Below are 18424 nucleotides of genomic sequence, written 5' to 3' on the forward strand. Positions count from 1 at the left end.
TTCTTCTGAGTTGCTGGGTACTGTCCAATTATGAAAACCTAGTAATTTCATTTATGAAACAGTCTTTACTGTCTTTAGAAGTAAACATTTTTTATTGCCTTTGCTAGCTGTGCGCAGTTTCAAAGTCAAGTTGCTTGCACAAGTGATATCCTCTACAGGCAGAGCTCATGTGTGAGATTGCCCTTGAAATTTTCTAGTTGTGATTCAGTTGACTTACTCTGAATTAGCAAACTATAGATAGCGTGGATAATAAGGAAATTTGTGTTTAAGTGCAAATACAGTTGTAGACTTAGTTGTGTAAATGGCAATGACTGCATGGTAAGCTCTTAAAAAAAATTAATTTCCTATTTAACTTCTTTAATTACAATCTGGTTAGAATGTAAATTGTTTATGATTATTTCTTTTCTTGACAACAGCTCAGCATGATGGGAATGTTACTAAGTGGTATGATGCCTACTTCAACAGACCAAGGCCATATTTTACAAATGAAGGCTTTCCAAACCCACCATGTGTAGAAGGAAAAGATGATCTGAGTGGCAAAGAAGAGATATATGTCATAGGTGCTGATACTACATGTATGATACCAGGCAGTCAAGACAAAATATGTAATGGCCCGCTGAAACCAAGAAAGCAGTACCTGTAAGTACATTTGTGTCCGTTCGCCCAGAAGAAAAAATTAAGTGAAATATACATTTTTAGAAACATACAAAATATGTAGTTCAATTATGAAAAGGTGGCGATTGAAATTATCTTCATGTGTCTCTAATTTTAAATTTTTTGGCTGAGCATAATTACAGGAGACAAAATTTTTAAAAATATTTCTAGTAGCAAAAGATGCTCACCAAGTTCTTAAATTAAATAAGCCCAAATTCAAGATAAGTAATTAATATCATTTGATTATGCATTCAAGATACTGACACTGAGTCCTTGATATCTGTCATAGTGTCACTTTAGCAGGTGAATAATGATTCCAACTTTTATTACACTAAAACTGAAAAGTAGTTTTTAGTTAAGTGAAATTATTTCTAAGTAAGTGAAATAATATTTAAGAAAATGCACACAACCTTCTATCTTATTAGTTTTCTTGGTTTTATTTCACAGATTTAAGTTCAGAGCAACTAATGTTAAAGGACAGTTTACAGATTCTGACTATTCTGACCCTGTCAAAACGTTAGGTAAGGAGAATGTAATTTACTAAAGTATTCTCTGTTTCCAAATCATCTGGAGAATTTCATGTTTCTTTTTTAGTAGAGTGGTTTCCCTGAAGTAAATACTCTCTATTTTTGTTGGACCTAGCTTAACCAGAATGGCTGAGGAAACGTATCCATTCCCGTGTATGCGCTGTTGAGATTATTAAGAGGTTTTACCTCAGCCCAGACTGTTAAATGAAGAAGCAATATTGACTAAGTTCATTAGCAGAGATGCAGTTATACCAATAAAAATACTGTTTTGCCAGGATATCTCATCTTGCTTGGTGAATTACCAGAAGCTATACTGTTTGTGCAGTTTCCGTCTGTGCTGGATGTAGAGCTGTTGCAGTGAGCCTAGTGTAGGAAAACTCTTGGCAGCAGATCATTCCTTCTAGTGGCAGCTCATCTGAGGACACGACCCTTTAGCCCTTCTTCCTTTAGATACAGAGAAAGCTCCATATTAATTAATACATTAATATCGTCTAATAGAATCTGTCTGGTTCTGATGTCACTGGCCAATAGGCCAATAGGCTGTTATGGGGTCTCAAATCCAGCATAAATTCCTCCATGGCAATGTTGATCTACCCCCAAAATTGGTAATGAAGACTCTCATAGCAGATCGCAATAAGATCTGTAAGTTCTTTTAATATATTGGTAAGTCAAAACTTGCTTAGCTAAGCATTAGCCCCGACTTTCTGAAAAGAGATCCCAAGACAACTGGATGAGTACCCAGAAGAATTTTAGTGGGCACATGTTTTTCGTTTGGCATTCGTCTTCTGTGATATGAGCTCCCTTAATGATCTAATCCATGTTAGAAATTTGTTACGTGATCTGATACTGAAGATCCTGAAATGCTAATTCACTACCTGAATATTCTGAAAGGATCTGGCGCTATTTCTCTAGCCCTGAATGTTTTGGAAAGCGCAACACAAAAAAATGTCTTTATATATTCTGAGTTTAAAAGTTCTAAGCCAGTGAAGAAAAGAGTTTGTCCAGTAAGGGAAAGACAGTGTGTTCAATCAGGGAAAACCAAGTCTACTGGAAATTAGTCCTACTATATCCAGTCCTCTTGGCAACTGTCTCCTTTCTAACAGAAAAATCCACAATGCTTAAAGAAATCATGCTTTAGTGGCAGTCAGGTAGTGTAATTCATTCACTTCTGTACTGTTACTGAAAAGTTGTGACATTCTCCTTTGATGCAGATCATAAAGAAGCAAGATCTGTTTGTATGCTGAATAAGCTGTAACAGGAAGGAGAAATAGAATTGATAAATTCTTCAGATATCCATGGGTCCTCATAGCCTCCAGTGCCTTCTGTGCTAAAGTTTAACATCAAGCACTGCTTTTAAAATGAGCGCTAGAGCAAACTTTTGTCTGGCCTTAATTTCTAAATTTCAGAGCTTATCCAACAAGAAATAAAATTTAAGTGAAGCAGATAATTAGAAGCTCCTTCTATGCTTTCTTACAAGTGTTGTGAAATCAACATCAAATTGATATATCACAATTGATGCAAGTACTGCAGTTGAGTGGCCTTGAAAATACAGCACTGGCAGTGCCATTACCAATGTCATCTTTAAGTGAATAAAGGAAGTTAGACTTTTTTCAGACACATTTTTTCTTGAGAAACATAACCTGAGGAACCTTGCCCAAGTGTTTCCTCATAGAACATGCTTTGGTTATACAAACTTCAGACTTGCTCCTGAAGCATAACCCAGAAAATATAGCAGAAAGATCAGTAGCTGTTAGGTATCTCTGTGACCAGTTACTTCTATTCCGCTTTTAACAACAGCATCTTTTCAGAAGAAATTTATGCTGCCTAAAATCACAATTGCAATTGAATTTTAAATCTGTTTTCGTCTCTTGTAATAATCACTGAAATTTGTGCTTTTCCAACATTACACCTTCATTTTAATACGCAAAACACTAATTTGAATTTTGGCAGAGGTATTCATGACAGTTCAAAGAACTCTGCATTATTTTGGTTTCTAAGTCTACTTATGGAGTAGGTAGATCTTTGATCTGGAAAACCAGAAAGCTAGCCTTGTATCTGTGCAATTTAATACTGCATGTTAAATGTGTTTGAAGCAGAAAAAAATACGGAAAACCTAAGAGAGAGTTCTCTGTGATAGACATCGGATGCTCTTGTTAAACAATAGGAATTTTCCTAGGGAGGAACACTGAAGCAAAAATTACTGGAATTCACAGCTGCAATAATGGTTTTTTAATTATAGTAAAGGATACATTGTAATATGGTGCTCCCACTCAATCATACTTGAAGTACCACAGCTCTACTCTTGAGCTGGAGAAGTGGCGTTTCTTCCTCAACCCGTGACTGACATTGCAAAAGTAACATACATAGTACAATGAAAGGTCAGGATTTTTCCATGAGATAATTAAGATGCGGTGACAAATGCTGTTTAAACTCCTAATACATCACGGCATCTTATAACCTTTTGATAAACTCTGATAGCTAGTTCAGCAAATCATTGTGGGGCAGCTAATAGTGCTTTGTAAGTGTAGATTTTTTTTCCGTATGAAATACAAAGCTGATGAGACAGGAAGCAATCAAATGGAGTTTCCTGACACTGCCTTTTGCATAGAAACCTACGTTATGATATTCTGTTATTGCAGTTTGTTATCAACACGTATTGATTTGCAGTGCCTCAGAATTATACAACATGATGTCTTCTGTTTTGTCTCCTCTCCCTTGCCCATGATCATCTCTACTGTTTTGTTAGTCCTTGCCTGTTGGAAAGAAGTAGAAGAAAATGTATTTTTTTTTTTATTCTTGGTGGGTATTCTGCCAGCATTGTTTTCTTTAATAACATCAGCAATGTTTGGACTGATGTTAACTGTAGGATTTAACACTGACTTTACTATTTAGTGCAAAATAGATAGAACGGTTGTTCTATATTCCTCTGAAATTCTTCTGTTTTTCTTTTTCATTAGTAACATTTGTGCCTTATCACAGAGATCAGTGAGTGGCAGGAACTTCTAAATTCCTTTTCTCCTTGCAACATCTTTTGTATACTTGCTTTTATTTTCTGTTGTCTTTCCCTGGTCTAAATTGTTCTTACTTTGTAGTGTCCAGTGTTTCATCTGAAACTTTACTAATGCAGTGGAAGAATTACTTCAGGTGTTTTGTAAACTATACTTAATTTTGTTGTCTGTAGTTTCATACAGTCATGATATTGATTATTCAAGTTGGTTTCAGTCTACAATAATCTACTGTTTACTATGTTGTATTGTTGTAGCTGATTATTCCTGCCTACATGTAGAACCACGCATTTGATTGTCCAAAATACCATCCTACTGTTTTAAGACAATTTCTTCAGCTGAATTGGGATAATTTTGAATTTTAATCACGTTCTCCAATGTATATGCAGTCCAGATCATCTGCAATATATTCTCTAATAAAAAACTCAGAGCTTTTGAGAGAAACAAATCCAGGACACACAGTGTTTCCCAGTGTTTCCTTGGAAGGATGTTGTCCCTTGAGTGGGAAATCTCAGTTTCATAAGGCAGAAAGCCGTACCTTTTCCTGAAGGCTGGACAGGAGCTAGGTGTTCTACAGTGGATCAGCAAGTGGAGGTGAATGTCAGCATAGGTGAACAATGCCAACAGTAGTAATCTCTTGCTTTTCTTATTTTCACTATATGACTAAGGAAAAAAGAGGCTGAGGTTTTTGACATAGGGTCAGGATTGCCAGGAAGGGTGGCAAATTAAATGAGTTTCAGAACTTTAGCACCAAAGAGGTTCAAAAAGAGGTCTAGAAACTACTAATCTAGATGGTTTATCAGTCTCTGAATGAATCTTCATTCTCACCTGGAAGGACTGATCAGAATACCAACACCTTTACCTTTTATCATAAAGGCCTTTATGATTACTTTTGACCTGCTGGATATTCCTAACAATATCACCAATTCCCACATAAATAAAGAGCATGAGTAAAAGTTCAGATCTGATCACTAGCTAGGTTCCTTCAGCACCCTGAGGAGGGTAATTCCAAAAAAGCATCTTTTATTTTGTGCCTGTAAGTGATGGCTGCAAGCCTCATAGCTTTAGAGCTTCCTTTTCCACTTCTGAAGTTTGTCTACTCCTGGATGTTAGAGCAGTGTGTCTTTTCTTGGCTGCACAGAGGATGAAGCGGAAGCTCAGCTCAGGCTGGTGTTGAGACTCTTGTTACTGCAGCGTAGACCTACCTTAGCCTGTTTAGCAGGTAAAACTGAAAAGCAGGGGATGGCTGCACATATAGATGTAGAAATATACTATTAGCATTATGTATTACATAGATCAGCAATGCTTAGAAACCTTTACATAAATTGTTTCTGGGTTTGTTATATTTTTCTTTCCTGAGCAGCTCTTCAACTGACACAAAACAGAAGCAGTTGCACAGAGAGGAAAGTGTCTCTCTCTCACTGATCCCTGATTTCATCCTGTCCGAAATGTGAAAATTTTTATCAATCTATGAAATATTAGATTTCCCCTTTCTGTTGCAGGTGAAGGACTGTCAGGAAGATCTGTAGAAGTTATCCTTGCTGTTACTTTGTGTATACTTTCAGTTGTTCTTTTGGTGGCTGCAGTATATGCTTTTGCAAGGTGAGATTTACGTGATTTGTGTATCATTGCCATACCATGTTTACAAGCACTCAGAAATGTTTTAAAGAAAATTTGAAACAGTCCGATAAATTGAACTAATCTGTCACTTTCAAAATGTATTGTGTTTTCTTTTTTCTTTTTTTTTTTTTTTAATTTATTAGAAACGTAGGGAGGGACTCACAAAGGCTTTTCGCTATAGATGGGGAAAATCAGAGGCTACTGCTCTGATTTACCCTTTCAGAGCCACTTCTCTATTGACATGCGGATACAGATCAGAGTGTCAGCTGGCTGAAGTTAGCATGATAGTTAACCCTATTGACAACTTGATACATAGTAAATACTCTAAATTCTGTTTTCTGTCTTACTTATAAATTTATCAGTTAAATAGATTGAAGTCTCACATGTGAAAGAGAAATCAACTTCTAATTCAAATTGTGAACAAAATGTCCACGTGAAGAAGCAGACTTAGTACTGCATACATTATGTTAGTTTGCTCATTCATGAGAAATTCTGTTCTTCCTCAGCTGCATCATTCAGGCATTGCCAAAGAACTGATGTAGAAAAACTAAAGAATATAGAAGCTAGATTCTTTCTGTGTGAATTTTAGACAATGTAACTGTTGGATTTGACTAAGTTACAGTGTTCGAAGGGAGAGCAGAATAAAGGCTAAGGAAGGATTCCTGGCAACCATTTTTCAGTTTCAGCTTGTCTAATCAAAGTATTGACATTTGTGTCCTTAATCATTTTGCATATTTATTTTTCACTATTATTTTCTGTTTAGAATTCGACAAAAGCAAAAAGAGGGAGGCACATACTCCCCACGAGATGCTGAAATTATTGACACTAAGTTTAAACTGGATCAGTTGATCACAGTGGCAGACCTGGAGCTGAAGGATGAGAGATTTACACGGTAAGCGTACTCCTTAGGCAAAACAGTAGTCCAAAGGGGCTGTAGCCATGACCCCTTTCTGACCTTTGCTTGTTTGGAAGTGTTTGTGGTGTTCTTATTTACACAGGTCACTGAGATCCTCTTTCAAAGAATGACCTCCATCCTCAAGACACTTCTCACTAGCTTTTAGAAAATCACTTAATCTTCAGCTCTTTTTACAAAAAGATAAAGATCTAAGTGCAAATCACTGTTTAATTGTGTTAGCAAAAAAGGGCTACATAATTTTAAACAAGCAGAATTTCTGATTTTTTTTTTTTTATGACCCGGTGTTTTGTGTAGACTGGAAACCTACATAAGCATTTTGAAGGAGTCAAACTTGCAGAAGTTCCAGTCAACTAATTCAAGAACAAATCTGTCACTGTTTAATTGACATTTAGAAAACTTTTTCTTTTTTTTCACAAAGGGATTTGCATAACATCTGGGTTTCCGTGGAGCTCGGTACACTGGCTATCCTGACAACTACTCCTTTAAAGTGTATGCAGCAATTCCAGGCTATTCATATTTGCTGTTCGACAAAGAATCTTGTCACAGATATTCATCAGAAAGAAAGCTGCTCTTTCTGACTGCTAGAAATATGGATGTTATTCACCAAATAAATATAATGATGATTTTCAATAATACATGACATCCAACTGAGTTAGAAATGTTTGGTGAATATTCTTTACCTGCCTGTATTTTCCCTGCTGTGCCACAGATGGAACACTGTGGTAGGCAGTCTCCTTAAAGATGAGAAGTCTAAAATAGTCTTGCCCTAGCAGTCAGGCATCCTACTGTTGCAGACTAGCAATAGCTGGAAGATGAAAGGTTGTAGCTGTTGACCTGTTTTGTTTGAGTGTGCATATGTCTATGTGTGTGGTACAGAGTAAGCTGACTGCATGTACAAACCTGTTCAAAATAGCGCACATAGGAATGGCTGCTTGTAACAGATGAGAAAACATACTATGAATCATCTGGAAATCATCGACGTATGGGATGTGGTATGTTCTGTGTGGGGCACACGTCATTTAGATAGCATTGTTTAGTACCTGCTAATAACAGCGGAAAGCATTCTCTGAAGACACAACCATTGCCAATGCACTGTGATAAATGTGACTCATATGAAAGATCTTGATGGATCTTCGAAACGCCCTTGTTTCCAAACTGTTAGCTGAATAAGTATAGTACTAATTTTGTTTATATACTAAAGTGTTAATGGATTTTACTTCCAGATACTCTTCATTTTTCTTTAGACGCAAGGAGATATTTGTCATCCAGTAAGTTTTTGCATTATTGAAGCAATGTGGTGTGTTTTCCATTCTGTTCTCTTAACCTGTGTGCTACCATACTGTATTGAATGATATAGTTAATCAGAATGAAATGTTGATGTTTGCAGCTCTACTAATACCATCAGTATTTGTCATCATGAAATCTTGTTTATTTTTAGGCCCTAATCTTAAGGTTCACAATTATTTTGAAATAAAACAAGGTAATTTTTACATGGAAATTATAACACATTATGACAATATAGCCCTGATATATACAACCTATCCTTGAAGCAAATGTAGTGCTAATCTGACATAAGAAATATGCTATTTTTTTTTTCCTCTGGCACTTAGAATGTACATACTTAAGAGAAGTTATCTTTTTTTTTCAACTACCTTTTGTGCTCCTTTACACTGCAGCTGTTTTGTACTATGCCACTAAAATCTCAGCAACATATCCACAGAGTCAAATCCTTTATCAGTTAGTAGAGTACTGTTCTGCCACTTTTCTGTCTAAATCACATGTAGTTTAGATTTGTACAGTCTCAAAGTCCACAGGGTAATTGCAAACTATAATATTTCATACTTACATGCACTTCATTATGTGATTTATGCACAGCAAGGCCTTTACTGAGCACTGCTTCCACAGTTTTAGTTACATCACCCTTATTTTAATGAGTCAGTCTCACATTTTGGTTTGCAATTTGTCGTGTCCTTCCATCTGTATTTTTCTCTTTCTTCCTTCCCCACTCCTTTAATGGCCAAAAGCACAAAGTCTCTTCTTCTGCCATTATTGTAAGGTATATGATGCAGCTGTTAAATTTTGGGTTATTATTTTTCAAACAGTAGCAGCACTGAAGCTGCAGCAGGCTCCTTGCCCAGGTCCTTTATTGGACATTGTGACAAATGGTTGAAGTTTGAAGTTCAAGCACTAACTTGAGAGTTCCTCAGGACAGGATTAATGCTATCTTTTCAATAGGAAGTCAGTAAATATGCTGTGGGACCCTACTAGATAACATACATAAGTAATGAGGGGCAGGATATCCTTTATCTGCTCAAAACTTTATAGTCTATTATGGCTTTTTTTTTTTAATTTTAAAGAATGTTTCAATATATGTAAGATTCTGTTCTGGTAATGTCAATGACCAAAAGAGACAATTTAAGTGTCTCTAAGGCTGTCTTTCACATAGATGCATCCTTCCTGGTAGTGATGAGTCATAACCAGAGGCTGTCAGAAACATGACAGCATGCACCGAGGTAGCTTACTGCAAAACTTAATATCTAAAATATTTTTGCTGCCTTTTTTTCAGACTTCCACAGTTACACCACAAAAGAACTTTTGTACCTGTTGCCTTTAAGGAATAGCTATGTAGAAATCAATCACAGTCCCAGTTTTTGTGTTGTCCTTATCATTCTCATAATTTGTGGTTAAAGCAGTGACATGTTAGCATGTTAAATTATTGTATTACATGTTGATGACTACAGTGTAACCTTCACAATTTACCACGTATTTGGAATGGAACTGTGCATTAATGCATCTGCATAACCTACTGCCATATGTTGGCTGCATTTAGTCAGCTATCTCAGCTGTGTTTGCAAAGCTTGCTGTGTTGCAGATGATAATTTCAGTTCATGGCGTTTTGTGATTGTATGAGGAAAACATAGATGGGAAGACTCCTTTTCCAGGCTGGCTTGGTTGTATTTCTTGGATAGTAGTAAACCAACTAAAATCAGGCCCAACTAAGTATACTTTGTACCCTGAAAGCGTGATAGGGAGTTTGTGTGAAAATCTTAGGTGATTAAAAAGCAGTCTAGATTTTTTCTGTGTACTTACTAATCATAGAATTCAGTGCTTATTTGAAGGAGATGCTTTGGAAACCAGGTGTTTTGTCATTTCTCAGCCAGTATATTATTTATCATGTTAGCTACTATAAATCAGTAAAGGCATGGACTTGCAGCTGACACAGTTCATCCACAGAATCCAGATACTCTAGTGATATCCTTCTTGACCATCTCTCATACACTGTCTCTTCAGACATTCTTTCATATTTAGTGGATCGTGGTTTATGATCTTGGCTCATATTCTCAGAAAATTTATGCAGCTGGTATCACATGAGAAATAAAAAGAAGCAGAAAAAGGTTTTTCTATTCTGTAGGAATATGACTGGAAATATTTTTTGTCATTCTTAGCAAATCAAAAATTCAAAACCTTGAGAAGTTTCATGGACCAAAACTCAGAAAATATTCAGTAAAGGTTAATAAAAGAATTTTATTTCACACATTTTAATAACTTTTTAGTATGAATTACTTGTGTTACAAAAGTCAGCTAAGTAGAAAAAATAATCAAATTTAAAAGTGCTGAGTATCCCATTTTGCCAATTTTGAAATTTTTTTGAGAGTCTGTTTTTTTCAAATCAGGAAATTAATTTTTTAAGATAATGGTCAACGGTAAAAAAAATTACTTGAAAAACTTCAGTGTCTGAAAAGTACTAATACTAGCTAATACATAGGCACCATCTCTCAGCAAGTCTTTGTTAAGCAATTAATTAATTGAATGTAGCTTCAGAGAGCATGCAGTGAATAATGCCCTACTGAATTCAGTGGAAAATCTGCATTGTGAAGCCAAAATGCTAACTTTGAATGTTTGGGACGTACCTTGATCTCCACGATGGCGGAGATGGTGTGAGTCAAATAATAACAGAAAAAAAAAAGCCCTTGTTTAAAACATATGCAGCCCATCAGTCTAAACTGGGTTAAACATAGGCTTATTATGCACACTGAATATACACGTACTGGGGCCTCTCATTGCTTACTTTTTGTAACATGTCCATAGGATTTGCCAAGTTACTCTTCAAAGCAGACATTAATCTCCTGTGAATAGACTCTGTCAATAAATTTTCAGGGCACACCAGGTCTGGTGAAAGACAAGTAACTCTTCCATATTCTAGGTGGTCACCTGGGAAAGAACTTCTCTGGCACCCTACTTTCGCAGAGGTTTCTGCAGCAAGGATAAAGCTATGTAGGTCCTCATTTCTTAAAATCTTTCCTTGAGAAGTTACACCTTGTGATGGATGCTCTGAGGCTTTAGTTTCATTCCGTGTGAGACAGCTTGTCAAGCAAATAGGGCACATATTCAGAAGAAATATTTCTGAATTACAGACACTGTAACCCTTGCAAATACTAGGCAATTAGAACTCTTTATTGAAAAAGTACTGTATATAGAATTCTTGTCTGGTCTCACCTTTCCTATATGTTGTGCATTCAGTAGGTGTCTGTATGCAAGGTAACACTTCTGCACGTACATTACTTTCTCTAGACCAGCTTGTTTCTTTTTTCTTTGAGTGGAGATAGGCATGGCTCTTGCCTTGCCTTTTTCTTCAACAAGTTTCCCTTTACTAATCAACTGTCAAAAATAGACTTCCTGAGCTTTGTATCTCAGGAGTACAAGGTTTATGAATGTATATGTCTTGGTACAATGGAAGAAATGACCATGTGTTCTTTTCCCTTAGGCCTTTAGTATTTAGGAAGGGTTGAGCTCCATATTGCTTTCAATTAACTTGCTAAAAATTAGTTCCTCCATTTTTCCTAGAAGTGTCAATGGTGCTTAGGAGTTAAGCCTTTTGCCTACATACTAATTTATGTTGTTTTCTATTTGGACAAAGTTTTAATTCCCTGTGGATTTCAGATGATTGACCCAGAGAGAAAGCTGAGGCTGTGTGACAATATGGTCTTCAGTTACCACTGCCAACACAAATAAATGGCTTCTTTCTAGCTCTATCATAAGTAATCTGAGTGGGATTTAGATTTTTGATAGACTTAAAAAAAATCCCACACATGAAACAATACACTGTTTTAAAAGCAAATCAGATTTAAGGCAATAAAGCATTCTTTATCATAGAGAATGTTTTTCTTTCCTAGTCTCAAAGTCAGACAAGTGGGAATCAGAAATTGTCCAGCTGAAATAGGGAAATTTGCAACTTCATGGTTTGATTCTAAATTGTGCTTATCAAGATCTAGTGATATCTATATTCTTATGTTTTATACAAAAGACTGGGAAATGTGAAGAACAAGATTACAGGTAGATGAGTATTTGTTCATTGATGAAATACTCTAAGATTATTATTACATATTCCAAGTCAAAAGACTTGGAAAAAAATACTAATTTTTGAAGCCCCAGGATGCTGAAACTGAGCATAGCTGTAAGTCTATAGTGAGCATACAAAATTCATCCCATCTGAAGATTCTTACACAATAAAGCCAATGTCTTTGCCACAGTCTTCAAGTTAGACATTAATTCACATATAAGCATTGAAATGGAATCATCTTATTTTCTGAGCTCCTGAGCCACTGCAATGTACACTTGCTACCAACAGAAGTGTGAGAGTTCAGTAGTTCTAAAAATCAATTTATCCACTGAAATGCCCACAGATAGGTTAGAGTGTCAAATTGTAGGTGCCTTATTTCTTTGAAAATGTTTAGTGCTTGTGAAAGGTAATATATGATTATGCCCTAAAAAAAAAATCACCTCTTATTAATATAAAAAATTAACTTGAAAGCAATATCTATAACAGTTTCGTTCATTTCCTGTGCTATTTCAATGCTGTAATTTCCTTCTTTGAGTGAAAGTAAAAAAATGAAATATTATGGAGTAAAATTATGTTAATGATGCTGCTTGTTGCCTGTGTTCTTTGCTGCTGTATACACATACCTTCAGCACTGAAGCACTAAATGGCATACCCAGGTTGCTTACGTACAGCATAGATGTAATTTTTACTCCTTAATGACCTAACTGCATTTGCTTACTGCAAACTAGGTACAGTATGCCCCTAATTACTGTCAGTTCGAGCGGAGGAAAGACAACAGTATTCCAAAAATTACTAGGATGTCAATTGGGAGATGATTCTTTTTTATGTTTTTCTATGATGAAGGTGAATTCAAAGGAAAAACAAGTGTAATTTCTTTGCTTATATTTTTTTTCCTGAAGAAAGACCTAAAAAAAGTTTATTTTCTGCTCAAAGAGGAATATATTTACATGCAGTACATTGGCACGTCTGTTAAGAATACTTTTCCTTCAGAAAACTTTATCTCTGTAACATTGTCAATATTACTAGAAGGTAGTTTCATCTGCCACGTAACACAAACAACATGGTAGAATAAGCACCAGCTAGGTGTCTAAACATTCTGAACAGAGTTATATGCTTTGTTGCCTTATTGACTTCTTATTTTCTTCTTAATTCTAAAGCTCTCCTTCAGTTTTCCTAGTAAGCGTTTTGAGTTTGAGCATTTTTCTGCAAATTCTTACACTTCTTTTTACACCAGTGAGACTGCCCTAAGTCTTTCATAGCTAGTTTGCTTTGTTTGAAGAGAACTATCATAACAAAGTATGTACCACAAAGGCATGTTTAGTAGCTTTGAAATTAACTTCTCTGTTGCTTAATAATAAATGATTCAACAATTGTATTGCTCTAATTTTATTATCTAATTAAAAATTTAAATATTTAAGAATAACTTCATAAACCAAATTTAAAGAAAATTTTTGTCTTGTCTACTAAAATTATGGTAGCCCTACACATTTGTATTTGTGTTATAGAATAGTTTTTATAATATTGGTATGTAAGAATGCACAATTTTTGGAGAGACCAGCACATAAAAGGTATACTTAGTGGTTTTTTTGAAGAGGCAAGTTATCTTTTAAACTGTATTACTTCAGACTTTTGGGCTTGATCTTTTAGATAAGCTTTGTGAGTCTGAGTGCCCAAAAGTTTGGCTTCTAAATTGATAACGCTGAGACATTTTTAAAATGTGTTCAGAGGCTATGATGATGGCTACGTTTCAACACCATCTGAATGTCCCCTGAGTAGAGATGCTCATGTAACATCTTCATGAGACCTACTGTGCGATCAAGTTGAAGATTTAATATCTAGCACAGTTTTTAAGATGACCACAGACTAGAAACAGCAGTGAACATGTAAAAATTAGCATGGAAACAGTCACTCATTTTTTTAAACCTTTAGAAAAATAGCCATAGCTGTTTGGTTTCTTTAGAGGGACACCAATAGCGTGATTCATCTGTGACTTATTTTAGATATCTGCTTAAAATGACATGAAATCACACCTATTTCTCTTCATTGATTGTAAAAGGAATCTAGAGTGACTAGCTCAGAAGTAGGTGTCTATATTTAGTCAGATTAATCATGTTCTTATTTTCTGAAATGGTCCTTACAAGAATGATACTGAGTAGCTAGAGTAAAATGAAGCCTGTCTATGTATATGAAGTGATGTGCTGGAAGTATGGATTTTGCCATATGAGCCCAGAGCACTGTAAAATGATCTGAAGAGAACAATAGAAACTTATCTGCCAATACCTGAGATAAAAACTAAGCAAGACAATCACCCAACATATCTGACATATAATATTTGAATCTATGAGAGAAATAAATCTGGTTCTTTAGTTACCTGAGTATTTAATCTAAAACATATTAACATGCACAATATTGGTTAACTCTCAGCTTGTTAGATTTAACAAAAATCTCTGTTGCAGGTTACTTAGTTATAGAAAATCCATCAAGTAAGTTGATTAAAGATTTTTGTATTGTGGTCATCGGTGAGTCTCAATGTGTGGTTCCCTCCTTCATGTTTATTAGAAAAAAAAAAACCTCCAAGCTGCATATAAATCATAAAAGCATGACTAATTGCATGGTAACTGGAGAAATGCTTTCTCTCTCTCTGGGGTGAAGCCTGCATGTCTGTGTTTTAGCTTGGGAAGTAATACAGGGATATTTAAACTCCTCGGGGTTTAAAAACCGTGTCATTATGAGAATGAGGTCACTGCAATATTTTATATGTCTAAAACCTTGCAATGTATAAAATGTTTTCTGTGTGACAAAGAAGTATTATGTACTCTAGAATGCAATGGTAACTTTACAAATTTCCATTAATGTTAAAACTTCATCTTGGAATGCTGTTACCTATAAAAAACAATCCTACCCAACAGTGTTGTTAACATTAGCAGCATTAAACATTTGGTGAGGGGGAACAACAGGGGGAGAAAATGCTTCTTTTTTAAATGATTGAAAACAAACGAAATAAGCATACTGTAAGCAATTTGTAATTTTCTGTCTATAAGTATTAGTTTCTATTGAACTGGAAAACATTGTTAGTAAACTGCAGTTAAAAAAAAGAATAAAAAGAATGACAAAGAAATTCCCTATAGGTTTCTAATTCTTCTGTCATTACTTTCAGGCCAATAAGCAAGAAATCCTTCCTACAACATGTTGAAGAGCTTTGCACAAACAACAACCTAAAGTTTCAGGAAGAATTTTCGGTATGTTGCTAGCAGTTGTCACAACATCGCAAGACCTTCAGTCGTTTCACGTGTCACATTTCATGTCCATTTTAAGCAGGCAAGGCCATGAAGGACTCTGGCCTTGATAATCAATACCCAATTACCACGTTGATTGTTTAGAAAGTAATGTTACACTGATTTGGATTCTGCAGTCTACACTGCAACCTGATCAGAATTATTCACCTAAGTGTCAGCAAAAGATGGTCCTCTTTAGACTCCAGTCTTTGCAAGAACACCATAATATTTATACTTTTACATATGTAGCGATGCGTATGTAGTTTGCCTGAGAACAGTTTATTTAGAAATAGTTTTCTAACATATGTACAGGTATATTTAACTGCTTTAAATAAGTTCATTTTCCTAAGTGATCGTGACCCCCCAAACCCAGCTGGCATCTATTCTGTGAAATGTTCAAGCCTCAGTCAGACTGCCATGTTTTTCTTTCATAGGTTTCAGTGCAAAAAGTAAAAAGCTTGTGCATGGTACTTTGCTTTTTGTTCCTCTACAAATAATAGGTCACACTTGTCATGCTCTTGAGAACAGCCTCCATGTGAATAGCCTCAATCTCCTTATGTGAATAGATGAATCGAGCAAGCCTGTGTTTCTTTCTGAAAAGAGACCAGCTTTCAAAATATGCATTACATATAATATAATGCATATATACATCAAAATTTAAATCTCAAAGTTTTCACTATTTTCATTAAGTAACATTTTTACAGCTATCGTATTTTTTTCCTCAACAATACCTTCTCTTCTTATTATTTCTTTATCATCATCATTTTTAACACATACAGTGATTTGCCTTCACAAAAATAATTTGTCAGTCTCCAATGACTTCATTATTTTGGATTTATAGATTTACCGTGAATTGCTTACCAGTTGGATTAACAAAAATGAAGACTCAACAATTGGCTTTTCTTCTGCTAGATTATAATATTTCAGTCTCTGAGGGAAAACCAACAAAAGTGTGAAAAGATTAATGGTATTTCCTACAGCTTTTTTGTTATGCTCCTTAGGTAAAATTTGTCTGGATTTAATAATAAAAAGCACCATAAAATTATCTGAGCAATAAAGTAAGAAGAACTTTTTTTCCAAGAGCAGAAGTGTTATTTCACTTGAACAAGAGTGATTATAGCTATATTATGCATGACTGAACAGATGAAAAGTATTACTAGCAATAACATTTTCACATTTTAGTGTTCATCAGTGGAAAGTTTCTAGTATTAATTTATTTAGGTGTGAGCCACATTGGGTAAACCTTACGGCATTGTAATGCCTTTAAACTTTAACAATAATGTTTTATCAAATAAAAATCTTGGCAATCCATTTCAAATTTAGAGAAAGACAAGTAGCTGAGTTGCCTTATTCAACTGAACGGTATAGTCAACTTATAGTCAGCTATTTTCTATGTCATTTGGGCTTCCATTTTTTTTTCCTCTCTGAGCTTCAACTTCCGTGTTTCAGAGTGTAGTGATGTCTTCCGAGATGACTTGTCGAAGAGCAGGCAGAATTGCAGGGTAGGTCTAGTTTCTGATTGAGAGTATATCTGTAATATCTGTAGCGCCTGTATTATCAGATGAATAATAGGATTGACAATGCACTTGAAATGACACCAGAAATGACAATGCACAGAAACAGACAATGCACAAAACAAACAAAAAAAAAAGCAGACCTCATGACCTCCATTGTTTCCATCCACATTCATCATTTTAATTTCACATAAATGACTCACGGCTTCTACAATGTGTGTAAGAGAGAGAAGGTAAAGATAGAAAACCATGGACCATTATATCTGAAGTACATAACTAAAAGCATAGTGCTGAGCTTGCTTGGGCTCTCTGGCCATCTCTGTACTAGTAAATTCAAGTATACCAGGAACTGGACATGAGAATATTATAATTTACACTAATAAACTATTAGTATATTCCCTGCCTTGAATTTGGAGTATTTCAGCTAGCAGTCTTCCGGGACAATTCTAAGAGATGTTTTGGTAGGTAAAGTAGTCTATTGATCATTTACAATAGACAGTTTGTAAACAAACCTATTTTGGAGTTTTCTAGCATAAATGTGGCTCTTTCCATTTCACTTAGTCTTGGAATCCAGGGACATTCCTCGTCTTATCCAATTTTCTGGATTGACCAAGCTGCTGTGCCTGGGGATCTCCAGGGTTCAGTCTCAGTCCACATGTGAACATGGCCTGTGTGTAAACGTGACGAGAAGAGAATCTGGACCTTGGAATGGATCTGGATCCATGGCTTGTCAGAAAAGACATGTTTAAAGAATCCATAGGGAGTCACAGTAACTGATGGTGGGCACCACTAGGCTGATATTCAAACTTCTAGCTTTCCAGATGATTCACATGTCTCTCAGTACCTTTGGGAAATCAAGTTTTTCTAGCAACTAGCGTATTACTGAAACAGAAATACTTCTATAAATATTTTATGATAAGTTCTGTTCATGAATAAAAAAGTGAAATATCTCTAAATGTCACCACAGTACCATGAAAGTACTACAGTAAACAAAGTGCAAATTAATTATTTCAAAGTTTTATGAGTCTGCAAAGAAATATGTTTTCTGTGACAAACTGTTAATGAATCTGGGAATCCAAATACTCTTTCCTCAGTTCTGAAAATAATCATTAGACTGAAATCCATACTGATGCAGAGAATTGGTATCGGGCTTTTAAGCACTTGTTCACATATGGAAGCGTCATTACAAAACCAACATAATCTGCTTCTCTGTTTCTTCTCTGCTACAAAGTACTGTACAGCAATGTACTAGTTGACTGACAAGGTAAGATTCAGAGGAGTGAGGCAAGTTAAATTTCACATAACATGTACATGATACCAGATCCCATGGCCATCCCATTGCAAAATGCCATAGACATTTTGTCTATGTTCTTCCTTCATGCAAAATTCAATGACAGAAACTTTGAGTTTTAGCTTTCTGAATGAGAGCAATTTTAACATCTCCACCCTTAGCTATGTTTTACTGTTCTTGTCGAATCCTGACAGGAATGCACAGAAGTCACTCTACTCTGAGAACATGGATCTTTCTCTAGGTTCAGTTACAGGATTGGAGCTTTAATTCTCTATGGGATT

At 35.5% G+C, this 18424-nt stretch overlaps 1 protein-coding gene across 1 annotated transcript in view; it reads left to right on the forward strand.

Moving 5' to 3' along the window:
• Positions 1-18424, forward strand: part of PTPRQ (protein tyrosine phosphatase receptor type Q) — a 138599-nt gene that overhangs the window by 106439 nt on the left and 13736 nt on the right. Inside the window, exons 49-55 of the mRNA XM_086740047.1 lie at positions 417-639; positions 1102-1175; positions 5689-5788; positions 6570-6698; positions 7946-7990; positions 14520-14546; positions 15221-15302. Of these exons, the coding sequence (XP_086596173.1) occupies positions 417-639; positions 1102-1175; positions 5689-5788; positions 6570-6698; positions 7946-7990; positions 14520-14546; positions 15221-15302 (680 nt within the window). The remainder of the gene's footprint in view (positions 1-416; positions 640-1101; positions 1176-5688; positions 5789-6569; positions 6699-7945; positions 7991-14519; positions 14547-15220; positions 15303-18424) is intronic.

The sequence above is a fragment of the Chlamydotis macqueenii genome, chromosome 1, assembly GCF_036417535.1.
Source record: "Chlamydotis macqueenii isolate bChlMac1 chromosome 1, bChlMac1.mat, whole genome shotgun sequence".
NCBI classification, from domain to species: Eukaryota; Metazoa; Chordata; class Aves; order Otidiformes; family Otididae; genus Chlamydotis; species Chlamydotis macqueenii.